Raw genomic sequence first — 15,021 nt, 5'->3', positions numbered from 1 at the left:
ACTGCACTGGGGTGGGGGGAGGCATATGGGAAAAATAATCTGCTATTGATATAGCAGCTACAAAGATTGTACGTTAAATAAATATTTCTAGGTCTAAGTGAAGCCGTAGAATGGACTGTGTAGAAATGATGCCATAGCTAAAGGGTATTAAATCACATGCCCTGATGTGGTTAATGGGTTGAAAACTGCAGGTATTTGTGTAAGGCAGGAACCAATAGAGAAAGAAAACAAACATTTCAGCTGTAGCAGACCAACGTCTCTCCCTTGCTCCTGAGGCATGTGGCCACCATATTAAAACAACATTGCAGCTAAATCTTATGGAGTTCTTGGAGGATTGGCCACAAGAAAAACAAAGAGAGTGGACTGACTGGTTAAACGTCAAAAAAAAAACTTTCTCGAGTTGCACATGCCACTTCATAAAATTCCAATTTATTGCGTTACAGCAGGATGTCAGTCGTCATATTTTCATCAGGGATAGACTTTTTTTTTTATTCGTGTCCAGAGAGGCGCTGCTGGTAGTTTCTGTGTCATGGGCGATCACCTCGTCTCTTTTTCGCTTGTGCTTTTCTCCCTCGCACAATCTTCCGTCAGGGAGTCCGAGAGATTGTAGGCACACAATAGCTGTGGATTGTTCCACTACCTTCTTTGTTTTATCCCTGAGAAAGAAAACGAAAAGTAATGATGAGGGTTATAATGAAAAATGAGTTCGTTAAAACAGGCAGCGTGGTACAAGGGGCAGAACAGTTGGAACAGCAGCTGGACACGTCCATAATGTTAACACATGCAAGAGAAATCACGACATTTTTACCGTCGCATTTTGACAGGAATTATATTGTTGGTCCAACAGACACGTACTCAATAGGGAAATAAGCTTGGTTGTTAACTCGGTCTATCGCGCGGTCTACAAACTTGAATTGTACATGTGCCGATGTCAGGCAAGGCCAGTGAATTCTGATTGGGACGTCCTATAGAGGGAGACAGCTTGCTGATTTACACTACAGAAAATACAGATCAGCATGAGTCATAGGAGGGATGAAAATGGGGGAAAGATAAACAAAAATTACATAACAGGTCTGAGATTCTTTTTAAGCCACTTGCAAAATGGTTAATTTGCCTCAGAGAGTCATTAGAGTAACGAGTAACTCCTTGCCGCAGAAAGCTGTCGAGGCAGAGTCCTTGTGTATATTTAAGGCTGGGATAGATAGATTCTTGATCAGTAAGGGAATCAAGAGTTATGGGGAAAGGCAGGAAAGTGAATTCGAGGAATGTCAGAGCAACCATGATGCTATTGAATGGCGGAGGAGGTTCGAGGGGTCGAGCGGCTTACTCATGTTCCTATTCCTTATGGTCCTATTGCAGCACAAAAGAAGCCATTCGATCCATCAAGTACATGCCGGCTCTCTATTGATCAATCTAGTTAGCCCCATTTCCCCCTCTAACCATGTCACCCTGCAAGTTTAATTCTCTCAAGTATCCATTCAATTTCATTTTGAAATCATTCATAGTCTTCACTTCCTGTAACCTTGTGGGCAGTGATTTCCACCTCATTACAACTCACTGCATAGAAATGTTCTTCTGGGCAGCACGGTGGCACAGTGGTTAGCACTGCTGCCTCACGGCGCCGGGGTCCTAGGTTCGGTCCCAGCTCTGGGTCACTGTCTGCGTGAAGTTTGCACATTCTCCCCGTGTTTGCGTGGGTTTCGCCCCCCACAACCCAAAGATGTGCAAAGTGGCTGGATTGGCCACGTTAAATTGCCCCTTAATTGGAAAAATGAATTGTATACTCTAAATTAAAAAAAAAGAAAAGTTCTTCTTCGCATCCCCGCCTGCATCTCTTGCCCAAAGCAATAAATCTGTGTCTCCTGTTCCATGCATCATCAGTTAACAAAAATAGCTTTTCCTGATCTATGTTATCTAAGCTTACTAGGTCTCCCCCTCAATTGTCTTTGCTGCAAGTAGAACAGCTCCAGCTTCTCTAACCTAACCGTGTAGCTAAATTGCCTCATCCCAGGAACCATCCTGGTAAATCTCCTCTGCACCCTCTCAAGAACAATCACATCCTTCCTAAAATGTAATGACCTGAACTGGATGAAATACTCCAGTTCATAGAATCATAGAAGTTTACAGCATGGAAACAGGCCCTTCGGCCCAACCAGTCCATGCCGCCCAGTTTTTACCATTAAGCTAGTCCCAGTTGCCCGCACTTGGCCCATAACCCTCTATACCCATCTTACCCATGTAACTATCTAAATGCTTTTTAAAAGACACAATTGTACCCGCCTCTACTACTACCTCTGGCAGCACATTCCAGACACTCACTACCCTCTGAGTGAAGAAATTGCCCCTCTGGGCCCTTCTGAATCTCTCCCCTCTCACCTTAAACCTATGCCCTCTAGTTTTAGACTCCCCTACCTTTGGGAAAAGATGTTGACTATCTACCTTATCTATGCCCCTCATTATTTTATAGACCTCTATAAGATCACCCCTAAGCCTCCTACGCTCCAGGGAAAAAAGTCCCAGTCTATCCAGCCTCTCCTTATAACTCAAACCATCAAGTCCCGGTAATATCCTAGTAAATCTTTTCTGCACTCTTTCTAGTTTAATAATATCCTTTCTATAATAGGGTGACCAGAACTGCACACAGTATTCCAAGTGTGGCCGTACCAATGTCTTGTACAACTTCAACAAGACGTCCCAACTCCTGTATTCAATGTTCTGACCAATGAAACCAAGCATGCCGAATGCCTTCTTCACCACCCTGTCCACCTGCGACTCCACCTTCAAGGAGCTATGAACCTGTACTCCTAGATCTCTTTGTTCTATAACTCTCCCCAACGCCATACCATTAACTGAGTAGGTCCTGGCCTGATTCGATCTGCCAAAATGCATCACCTCACATTTATCTAAATTAAACTCCATCTGCCATTGTTGTGGCTGAACCAGAACTTTATAAAGGTTCAGTATAACTTCCCTGCTTTTGTACGCAATACCTCCATTTATGACGTCCAAGGTTCCATATCACTTTTTAAAAATGTAATTTGCGGGATGTGGGCTTTGCTGGTTAGGCCAGCATTTATTATCCATCCCTAATTACCCTTGAGAAGCTTGGGCGAGCTGCCTTCTTGAACCACCACAGTTCCTGTGGCGAGATAGAGTGCTGTTAGGGACAGGGTTCAGGTATTTTGACCCAGCGACAATGAAGGAACAGCATAATTTATTTCCAAGTCAAGATGGTGAGTGACCTGGAAGAGAACCTACAGGTGGTGGGTTTCCCAGGTACCTGCTGCCATTGCCATTCTAGATGGTAGTGGTCGTGGAAGGTACTGCCGAAGGACCCTTGGTGAGTTACTGCAGTGCATCTTGTAGGTGGTACACACGGCTGCCACTGTTCGTCGGTGGTGGAGGGATTGAATGTTTATGGAAGAGATAGCAATGAAGCTTTGTCCTGGATGGCGTCGAGCATCTTGAGTGTTGTTGGAGCTGCACTCATCCAGGCAAGTGGAGAGTATTCCATTACACTCCTGACGTGGCCTTGTAGGTGGTTGACAGGCTTTTTGGGGGGGGGTTCAGGTGGTGAATTACTCACTGGAGGATTCATATCTTTTGACAAGCTCTGGTAGCCATGATACTTCTATGGCTAGTAATGTTCAGTTTCTTGTCAATGGTACCCCTTAGTATGTTGATAGTAATGCCGTTGAATGTCAAGGGAGGATGGTTAGATCCTCTCTTGTTGGAGATGGTCATTGCCTGCCACTTGTGTGGTGTGAATGTTACTCGCTACTTGTCAGCCCAAGCCTGGATATTGTCCAGTTCTTGCTACATTTGGATATGAACCACTTCAGTATCTGAGGAATTGTGAATGGTGCTGAATATCAAACATCCCCAACTCTGACCTTCAGATGGAAGGGAGGTCATTGATGAAGCAGCTGAAGACAGTTGGGCTCCGGACACTACCCTGAGGAACCCCTGCAGTGATGTCCTGGAGCTGAGATAATTGACCTTCAACCACAACCACCTTCTTTGTGCCAGGTATGACTCCAACCAGTGGAGAGTTTCCCCCGATTCCCACTGACTCCAGTTGAGCTAGTGCTCCTTGATGCAACACTCGGTCAAATGCTGCCTTGATGTCAAGGGCAGTCACTCTCACCTCACCTCTGGCATTCAGCTCTTTTGTCCAGGTTTGAACCAAGGCTGTAATGAGATCAGGAGCTGAGTGACCCTGGCGCAACCCAAACTAAATGTCCGTGAGCAGGTTATTGCTAAGTAAGTGCCACCTGATGATCAAGAGTAGACTCATAGACCATAATTGGTTGGGTTGGATTTCTCCTGTTTCTTGTGTACAGGATACACCTGGGCAATTTTCCGCATTGTTGGGTAGATGCCAGTGTTATAGCTGCACTGGAACAGCTTGGCTAGGGGTGTGGCAAGTTCTGGAGCACAAGTCTTCTGTATGATTGCTGGAATATTGTCAGGGCGCTTAGCCGTTGCAGTATCCAGTGTCTTCAGCCATTTCTTGATATCATGTGGAGTGAATTGAATTGGCTGAAGACTGGCATCTGAGATGCTGGGGACCTCCAGGGAAGACCGAGACAGATCATCCACTCTGCACTTCTGACTGAAGATTCAGACTGATGTTTCAGCCTCATCTTTTGCACATATGTGCTGGCCTCCTCAATCATTGAGGACAATTTTGTGAAGCCTCCTCCTCCAGCGAGTTGTTTAATTGTCCACCACCATTCACGGCTGGATGTGGCAGGAATTAGAACTTAGATCTGATCCATTGGTTGTGGAATCGCTTAGCTTTGTCTATTACATGCTGCTTATGCTGTTTGACACACAAGCATACCTGTGCTGTAGCTCGGTGGTTAATGCCCAGTCTTGAGTTGTTTTATCTGTTCAAAATCTACCCCATTTAGCACAGTGTTACACAACACGATGCATGGTACTATCCTCACTGTTTGCCACACTTCCTAGTTTGGTATCATCGCAACTTTTAAAATTTTACTCTGTATTCCAATATCCAAGTCATTTACATATATCGAAAAAGATGTGGTCACTGTACTGACTATTGAAGACACCACTGTCTACCATCCTCCAGTCTGAAAAACAACCATCAACCATGACTTGCTTTACTTTGTCCTTAAGCCAATGTTTTATCCAAGCTGACACCAACCCTCCTATTCCCTGAGCCTCAATTTTGTTACACAGGCTTTTATGTGACATTTTGTCAAATGCTTTCTTAGAATGCACTACCCCTTTATGAATCTTCTCTGTTAGTTTATCAAAAAATTCAATTCAATTATTAGAAAGGTTGTTTTATCCTAATTACCTGACAAGGCCAGTGTTTATACAAGTACATTTTGATTTGGATACTAACGTATAATGCAATGACTCGAACAAAAACTTGATTTTGAATGAAAAGTGATCCTAACTAAATGTTATTTCAATCCAGCTGCATAAATGCTGCAGCATAAGTGCCACAGCAATGAAAGAAATAAGGAATGCTTTCCACAGATGTGCTGTCTGTGACCAGTTATCATTTGAGCATATGGACCCAATAAAAAAAAAACTCTCACTCAGACACATTACAGACATTTGTGACTCAAATCATGAAGGGCAAAGTAATTTATTCAGGTCCTAATTTCTCAAAGCAGAACAGCTCTTCAGCAATTAATTAATTAATAGAAATATACGAGTGAAGAGGAATCATGCTAGGCTTTCAATAATCAATTTAACACCTGGAAATGTCAGGTCACGAACAGAGTGCATGACAAGTCAGAACTCAGGAGGACAATGGGATTTTTGTTTTGCGGTTTCTTTCAAAGAAATATGTTAATCATTTGCTTGGTGTTCAGGCACTTGCTGCTACCAACTATAGGTCACACTTTACCCTTGTACATTGTACCAGGCAAGAGAGTCTGAGAAAGCATACCAATATTAGCGAAAGTCCAGTCACTCATCTCAGTTCAAGGGCAATTAGGGATGGGCAATAAACATTGCCCAGCCAGTGACGCCCACCATCCCATGAATGAATTTTAAGTAGATGAACTGGCTGGACAGTCAGGATCAAATAAAATCTCACCTGCTGACCCAGCGGGAGAACGACCAGTTTACTCTTTTTAAAACATGCATTGCCTTCCGTTCCCAGACCAATGCCTTGGTTCAGTCCCTTGAAACATTACACTCCTCAGATGGCGAGCGAGATGGGTGAGCAGCCAGGTCCTTTGGCCACTGCTGTTCTGCACCTGACTGTTGCTGCGTGGTGTCAATTGCATCATTCCACCCTGTGGGGAAGCATCGGAGTTTATCCCTCATTGAAAAGCCCAGGAAGCAGTCAGCTGTGTGGCACCATGGGGTAAACCTATGCTGTGTTGCTCTATGGCACTACATGGTGACACATCAACTGGACAATTTTCTGTCAGAGCTGTTACGTGATGTAAGACGCACCAGATTGGGTTCAAATGCTATGATTTAATTTGACGATTAAGCGCAGAAATAAATAGCTAAGGAATCATAGATCTTACAGCACAGGGAGAGGCCATTTGATCCAACAGCTGTTGGCTGGAGATTGCTAGTATTCTGGCCTTTGAGATAGAAGCACAGGATTTGAATCACAGTTCAGACAGGCTCAGCAACTAGAGATTGGAGCTTTGTCTCGCCATTCAGGATTGACTTCTGGAGTTACTCATGTCAGGTAGGGGTGGGTGGCCCAGCCCTTGTTGAATAGGCTGTGGGAGTTTATGAATGCCAAATGTTCTATACTAACCACCCTTGGGATGCGAGGGTCACTGGCAAGGCCAGTCTTTGGTTTCCTTCTCTTCCTAACTCTATGTTGCCCCTGGGAGTATAATGTGCATTTTCTGCATATTCACCCAGCTTCATCCCTCCACCAGCTCATGACACTGCCTCTGTGCTGCTTGTTCCTCATCCAGTTTTGGATGAGGCCCACTGTTTTCCAGCTGAACTTTGGGAAGACCGAAGCCATTGCCACAAACTTCATATTCCAGCCGTCTACTCCGTCCTTCTGTTTAAACTGCTTCAGGCTAAACCAGATCTTGATATTCCAATTGTCTGCAAAATCACATAGCCCCCATCCACAGATACCTACTTCCCCCTTTAAAATATCAGTCCCCCTTATACCCATCAGCACTGTGCTCATTAACTCACATTGGCTTCCAGTCCCCAAATGTCTCAAATCTGTAATTTTCATCCTTGATTAATTCCCCTCATGAACTCCACACTCCTCCATCTCTATTACCTTCTCTAGCAGTACAATCCCTGCCCCTCAAGCTCTTCATTTTTCCAACTCGGGCCTCTTGTGATTCACCCCCAAGATTAGTGGCCACGTCCTCAAATGTCTCGGCATTACACTCTGGAACAGCCTCCGAAAACCCACCTGCTTCCTCAATTACCTCTTTTCTTTTCAGGCTTTCCTTAATTCCCACCTTTTTATTCAAACCTTCAATCGTTCCTCCTAATTGAGATCAATTATCATTCTCCCCTGTGAAGTATATGTTATACTTTTTTCTATGTTTAAAGCCACTAAATAGACACAATATGTTGTTGTCCTTTCTGTTACGTGGTTCCCACATCAGCAAACAATGCATCAAAAAGAGAACAGGATCATTACCTGAAGAGATTTCTCAGGCTTTGAGGAAAAGGCAAGGGAGTGGGACTAGGTGAGCTGATCTCGCAGAGAGCCTGCATGGAAATGATGGGCCGAATGCCTCTTTCTGTGCTGTAACCATTCTCTGATTCTATGTAGGTGATCCAGCCAATGTTTTGTCCAAATTTATCATTAATCTTGTGCTTCATGCATTTTTAAAATAAAACTAGAAATACTCTTTATATAAACATAAAGGGGGTGAATTCAGTTTCTGTAGCATTGCTGGAGATGATGCCATGGAAACGTAGTGCCCTTTTGCTTGGACAAGCTGCACAACTGGCTGTTTCTGACGTGGTATGTCTACTTGCGAAGGGCGGGAGTTCCCTGCATGCTATCCTGGCATCACTCAGCCCTACTGGCTGCCCGACGCCCGAATATGGACCAAGCAGGCTGACTGAATAAATGTGCATGTCACTCTACACAGCAAGATTAGCAGCTGAACTGCAAGACAGGCCCAGCACCAGTGCTACTTAAAGGGCCAGGCACCCAGCATGCAGATTAATTGATTGTGAATATCCTCAGCTGTTACAAAGTGCCTAGAAGTAGGGTGGAGTGTTTTTGGATTTGTTGGAGTGAGTTGGATTTGGCAGGGGTTGTTGCTGCATTCTCACTGGGAGGGGTAGAGGATTTGGTGGCCTGTCCACACAAAGGTGGCAAACCGTATGGGGGCAGCAGCTGCAGTGACTCTATGTCTGCAACACAGCAGGACCCTGGAGCAGCGACTGTGGAGAGGCAAACTTCTGCCAAGTTGGAGCTGGAATCCTCCATGCTCCTCCACAGGTGCAGCAGGCTGCAGCCAATGCTGCCAGAAAGGCAAAATACAAGCCCATCAGCGTTCTTCTGTATGCCACCTCATCCAAGTCCTCATCTGAGTACTGTGCCTGTGACCTTGCCCTCCGGTGAACTGGCAAATCAATCATCCTTGCTGGCCTGGCTGAAACGCACTCATGCCCAATGACTCACTACATGCCGATCCCAACCCAACGCTGCCTTCCGTGATATTTGCAGTGTCAGTATCTGACTTGGAGGCTCCGAGTGTCAGATCAAGTGACGAGGCCTCTTTATCAGTGCTGTACTGTTGTGCTCTCTCTCTTTCTCTTACAGTTCGTGTGGCTGGCCAGGCAGCAGTTCTCGAGTGTCTGAAAACAGCATTTCAGAAGGTTGGTGTGGAGAAAGGGGTTGAGGTGGAAAGCAATATGTCCACCATTAGCAGCTAGCTCACCATGCCAGAGGGCAAAATGGGGCGAGCTGGCAATTGAGAAGTGACACAGAACAGGAACATGCCATCACCCTCAACGTTCTCAGTGACGTGGATGCCACACATTCTGTTGCAGCTGGCTGTAAGATACAGAGAACCGACACCTCCATCGGCTCAGAGGATGGAAGTGTCTTTGCCTCTGCGTACCCCCCCCCCCCCCGCGCCCCCACCTGCCGCCTCCAGCTCTGCTTCCTTAGAATGTGTGCCAACTTGTCCTACAACTGAGAGGGCAGAGTGGCAGTGTTTACATGGCACTGTGTTTGGCTGCCATTGCTGAATAACTGAAGTGTGTGGAGGCAGCATGTGGTGGGCATGAGGCTGGCAGCATTGAGCGTTTGAGGGAGAGCACCAGGATGTGAGGAGTACTGAAAGCCAGGGGGTGTTAATAACATGATGCACTGAGCAGAGTGCGAGGTTGATCATACAGTGGATAGGAGATATTAGGTGAAGTCGCATTCAGTGACCTTGACCACCCACGTGATGGCATTAGGCTTCTTGTGTCACTGCTGTCAGGCCCTCAGGTCCAACTCTTCCTGGCCAATTGTTCCTATTCTATTCAGAGGGTGCTCCCCAAGGGCTTCCCGCAGAATTATTGGGTCTCTCCTTTTGCCCACCTCCATCACTGAGGCCTCCAGTGCCATATTTATCTCCCTGGAGCCCTCTCTCAGCCCTAGTGTACCATTCTTCTATGTTTCAAATTGCAGCATTATTATTCAGTGCAGCTTCCCTTTAAGAGGGACAGATAGCCCTTTAAGAGCAGAAGGCAGATTGCGCCACGTGCTACAATACTGCTCGGCCCCCTGCTGAGCACAGAGGCAGCTGGCAGACGCTTGGCACTATGCTACAGTCATAGTAATTAGATGGCAGTACCAACAGAACCGGCATGGGCCGGTTCCCCCCGCACCTGAACGATGTGGTAGCCAATTTTTATTCCAACCTTTTTATTCATTTGTGTTAATGGTATCTATTTCACAACAGTTAATAAATACATCCCTGAGGGTAAACAGTGAAACCTTTGACTGCACATATTAGGACAGCCTGTTCTCTGGCTTTTACATCTTTAACCTACTCAACATCTGATTCAGTGGCTTTCGAGACAGAATTCCCGTGCTCTGATGTTTGAGACAAGATTTATTATCCAACATGGTAGGAGTGACAGCCCCCTACTGTTCAGCATCAGGAGATGCTTTCGCAAAATATCAGGCCAAAGGCTTTCCAATATTTCAGTGTTCAATTCGAATGACATCTAACTGCTGGAAAGCAGAAGTTTCTGGGATTTGCTTTCAAAGCAATCGCATAAATTCTGGAAGGGAGAAGGAGGGTGGGGGGGTTTAGAGATTTGAGAAGGCTAAATATTTCTTAGAATATTTAGCAATTTAAGTAATTAATCCAACATTTTCAGACAGGCTACCAACACAAGAGATGAACTATTACTTGCTTGCTTCGGTTGTGTGTAGATAATGTTCTTTTTAAAGCTATTTTCTTCCCTTCCCCATTGGTCTACGCAACATTAGAGCCAAGGCTAACAATCTGCTCCAACATTAAAGTTAGTGCTGCTCTGAACGATTGGCAGGGCATGTGTGACAGTTGGCCAGAAGTGATTTGGTCACCAATATTTCTGTGGGTACACCCTTGGCCTCTGGCCAGCTCATCTTTCCTTTCCCGCCAGTTTTTAATTCCCAAAAGGCATCGAGATGTGGGTGCCAGATGCCATTTGGTACCTTTACTGAGTGGATATTACTAATGCCCGGGCCTTGATATTGAGTGGCTGCCCGCGTGGCTGACCTTGCATGGGGCAGCAGGATGGGCACACGTACCAGCTTCCCAATGTTGATCAATGTTCTCCTCAAGAGCAACAATGCCAACTGCAGCATCTCCAACTTAAAACAGATCAGAGTCCATGTCCCCATACAGGGAACCTCTGATTTACCAGCCAGGCTACACAATGACAACCTACTGAATCCTTGGGGAGAGAGAAGGGGGTGCTCCTGCCTTCCTGACAGTGATGAAACTAAAAGTGGGAAGCCTAAACTCAGCCACTCCATGCTGTTGTACACATGTCCCAAACCATCATTCCAATGACCACTCCAAACCAATTCTAATCTGTACGACCAAACTCCGAGTTCAACAATTCCAATCATTTAAGATCACAGACCTACAACTGAACAGGTTATGGGTGCAGGGGCCACCTGTAGAAGGCCACCTATAGAATTCCTACAGTGCAGGAGGAGGCCATTCGGCCCATCAAGTCTGCACCAGCTCCTTACCCGATAGAGCATCCTACCTAGGCCCAATCACCCGCTCCAATCCCCATAACCCCACCTAAGTTTTGGGCAATACTAGCACAGCCAATTCACCTAACCTGCACATCTTTGGGCTGTGGGGGGAAACCGGAGCTCCCGGAGGAAACCCGTACAGACACTGGGAGAACGTGGAAATTCCACACAGACAGTCTGCCAAGGTCAGAATTAAACCCGGGTCCTTGGCGCTGCGATGCAGCAGTGCTAAACACTGTGCCAACGTGCCGCCCCACGCAATCTGTAATAAGAAAAGCAGGGTCCAAACACAGACGCCCAAAGCCCTGTACATTGGCCTCCAGTTCAACAAAAAACTATTTCCAACAACTCTTCTGTTTTGCTCTTCTTCACTGCCTGCTAAACTTACTTTCAGCGACTGCCCCAAGTTACAGAGAAGGTATTTGGACAGGTGGAAAATGAAAAGTTCATCTGCCATTCTCGACCATGTTGCCAAGCAGACCTGTGGTAACAGCTTTTGTTTCACCAGAAGAAAAGTAAGACATCGACTCAGAATTCACTTGCCTGGGGTAACTCGATAATGCATTAGGTTCTTTGTTAGTCTGTCATCCTTGATTCTGTTTAAATATAGCTCACACAAATGAAATGAAAGGCTCCATCTGCTGGCAGTTAAGAGTCCGATATGAAGTGAGGTTTATTATTCTTTCATGGGAAGGGCATTGCTAACGAGGTCAGCATTTGTTGCACATCCTTAATTGTCCTCGAGAAGATAGTGATGAATGGCTTACTTGAACCACTGCAATCCATACCCACAGTGTAGTAAGGAAATTCCAGGATTTTGACAAAGTAACAGTGAAGGAATGGAGATCTGGGCTGGGATTCTCCCCTACCCGGCGGGGCGGGGGGGTCCTGGCAGGATGGAGTGGGGTGAACCACTCTGGCGTCGGGCCGCCCCAAAGGCGCGGATTTCTCCCCACTTTTAGGGTCCAAGCCCTCACCTTGAGGGGCTAGGTCCGTGCCGGAGTGGGAAAGGCCTTTGGCGCCACGCCAGTCGGGGCGCCAAAGGGACTGCGCCGGCAGGCGGAAGTCGCGCATGCGCAGGAGCATCAGCGGCTGCTGACGTCATCCCCGTGCATGCGCGGGGGGGGGGTCACTTCCGCATCGGCCATGGCGGCGGCTGTGGCCGAGGCGGAAGGAAAAGATCGGCACAGGCCCGCCCGCGGATCGGTGAGCCCCGATCGCAGGCCAGGCCACCATGGGGGCACTCCCCAGGGCCAGATCGCCCCGCGCCCCCTCCCGGACCCCGGAGCCCGCCTGCACTGCCAGTTCCGCCGGGAAGGGAGGTGGTTTGATTCACGTCGGCAGGACAGGCATGACAGCAGCGGGACTTCGGCCCATCGCGAGCCGGAGAATCGCCGGGGGGGGGGCCCGCCGACCGGCACGGCGTGATTCCTGCCCCCGTCAAATTTTTGGTGCCTGACAATTCGGTGGCCGGCGGGGGCGGGATTCACGCTGCCCCCCGGCGATTCTCCGACCCAGCGGGAGGGTCGGAGAATCCCACCCATGGTTTCAAATCAGAATCATGAATGTCTAGGAAGGGAACCTGCAGGTGGTGGTGTTTCAAAGTGTCTGCTGCCCTTGTCCTTCTAGGTGGCAGAGGTTGTGGGTTTGGAAGCTGCTGTTGAAGGGGCCTTGTTGACTTGGTGCAGTTCATCTTGTAGATGGTAGAGTGCTGCCACTGTGCATTATTGGTGGAGGGAGTGAATGTTTATGTTGATGGATGGGATGACAAGCAAACGGGCTGCTTTCTCTTGGATGGTGTTGAGCTTCTTAAGTGTTATTGGAGCTGCACTCATCCAGGCAAGTGGGGAGTATTCCATCAGACTCCTGACCCTTGTAGATGGTAGATTTTGAGGAGTCAGGAATGAGTCACTGCTGCAGGATTCCCACCTTCTGACTTTCTCTTGTCGCCAGTGCAGTTACATGGCTGCTCCAGTAAAGGTTCTGATCAATGTTGATCCCCAGGAGGTTATGGTGGGTAATCCAATGATGTTAATGCTGTTGAATGTCAAAGGGGCATGGTTTATTCTCTTTCATTGGAGATGGTCATCTGTGGGACATCAGTGGTACTCAAACATTACTTTCCACTTATCCGTCTAAGCCTGGATGTTGCCCAGGTCTTGCTGCCCATGGGCATGGACTGCTTCAAAGTCTGAGGAGCTGGAAATGGTACTGAACATTGTGCAATTATCAGTGAACATCCTCACTTCTGACCTTATGATGGAATGAAGGTCATTGATGGAAATTCTGAAGATGGTTGGGCTGAGGACACTATCCTGAGGAACTCCTGCAGTGATGTCCTGGAGCTGAGATGATTGACCTCCAACAGCCACAACCACCTTCCTTTGTGCCAGGTATGACTCCATCCAGTGGCAAGTTTTCTCTGATTCCCACTGACTTAAATTTTGCTCCAGTTCTTTAATGCCACTCTGTCAAATACAGCCTTGATGTCAAGGGCAACCACTCTCACCTTATCAAAGGAATTTAGCTCTTTGTTTCATGTTTGGTGCTGCAGACCATGTTTGGCTCAATGTTGGCAGGACCCAAGTGATTCTGGTGATACCTAAACTGAGTTTAGGATTAAGTGCAGCTTGATAGCACTGTTGGTCACATCTCTTATCATTTTGCTGATGATGGAGAACGGGCTGATGGGATGATAATTGGCTGGATTTGATTTGTCCTGGAGCTCCCTATGGACACGACATGTTTGAACAATTTTACATTGTTAGGTACATGCCAGAGTTGAAGCTGTAACAGATCAGCTTGGCTAGAGTTGCAGCTAGTTCCGGAGCACAAGTCTTCAGACTGCAGCCAGGGCCCATAGCCTTTGCTGCTTTTTGGACAACCTTAATCCAGTTCTCGCAGGCTTAGCCCAATCGCGCATAACTGTCCTACTTAAGAACTAAATGACAGTCTTACTTGGAGTTGCCACAAAATGGTTGGCGGAGGATGGGAAAAGGGAAGAACTGGTAGAGTAGGGCCAAATTACCTGACATGCTTACTTATTGTCAACATGCCTGAAACAGGAAGGACTTCATTCCTTTACTTCAAAGACAATATAATTTTACTTGACTGAGATAGGCCAAACAAGGTTAGCGACCAAAAGTGATCCATTTATTCTATCAAATGAGGTTATATTTATTACTCAATGCAGGCAACAAACAGCAGAAATTGCATTTAATGCAAGTGAGATCTCACATACCCATTAAACAGCTTAATGCCAATCATTTCTTCTGGGCACGGAAACCTGCCCATTAAGAACCGGAAACCATCAAAGGGGTTGCTGCATGTTTGCAAAGACATCAGCAAAGTATCTAAAGTAAGTGCAGCATCATGAGCGGCTTGCAGCAATGAGAATTTGCTGATCTGAACATTACTTCAGAAAGATGATAGATAGTCATTGAGAACCTATTGGTCTGTGTGGAACTCAGCAGGTCACATCTAGTCTACCTCATTCAACAAGGATCTGAACCATTTTCTACATCTAATATTTCAAGTAGCTTTTACAAATGTTGCTGTTTCACACGCTACATTCTCAGTACATCATAATAATGCGCAACTGAAGCTCTTCAAAGACAAAGTAAACATTCTCTCTTCAACTGTTATTTCAAAACTAGCTAACTTTAGCTCACTTTTCTTTACTGGTTCAATAGTCTGTAAAGTGTTGTTTCTCGTAAAGTGCTTTGTTAACATTTAATTATTAAGTAAACACAAATTTATATATTCGTAGGGTGCTGTGTTTAGTCTAGGTTACATTTAGCTTCCATTCAGTGCCTAAACAA

General features: G+C 46.4%; 1 protein-coding gene across 6 annotated transcripts in view; it reads right to left on the bottom strand.

Annotated features, from left to right (window-relative positions):
- Window positions 1–413: 413 nt before the first annotated feature.
- The window catches only part of galr1b (galanin receptor 1b), a 196,741-nt gene continuing 182,133 nt past the window's right edge, over window positions 414–15,021 (bottom strand). For all 6 annotated transcript variants that reach the window (XM_072518282.1, XM_072518286.1, XM_072518284.1 and 3 more), the window contains one exon: window positions 414–656. In XM_072518282.1, coding sequence (XP_072374383.1) covers window positions 458–656 — 199 coding nt within the window. In that variant the 3' untranslated portion in view covers window positions 414–457. The remainder of the gene's footprint in view (window positions 657–15,021) is intronic.

The sequence above is a fragment of the Scyliorhinus torazame genome, chromosome 10 (assembly GCF_047496885.1).
Source record: "Scyliorhinus torazame isolate Kashiwa2021f chromosome 10, sScyTor2.1, whole genome shotgun sequence".
Classification (NCBI taxonomy): domain Eukaryota; kingdom Metazoa; phylum Chordata; class Chondrichthyes; order Carcharhiniformes; family Scyliorhinidae; genus Scyliorhinus; species Scyliorhinus torazame.
This window is presented reverse-complemented; position numbering and strand designations above follow the sequence as displayed.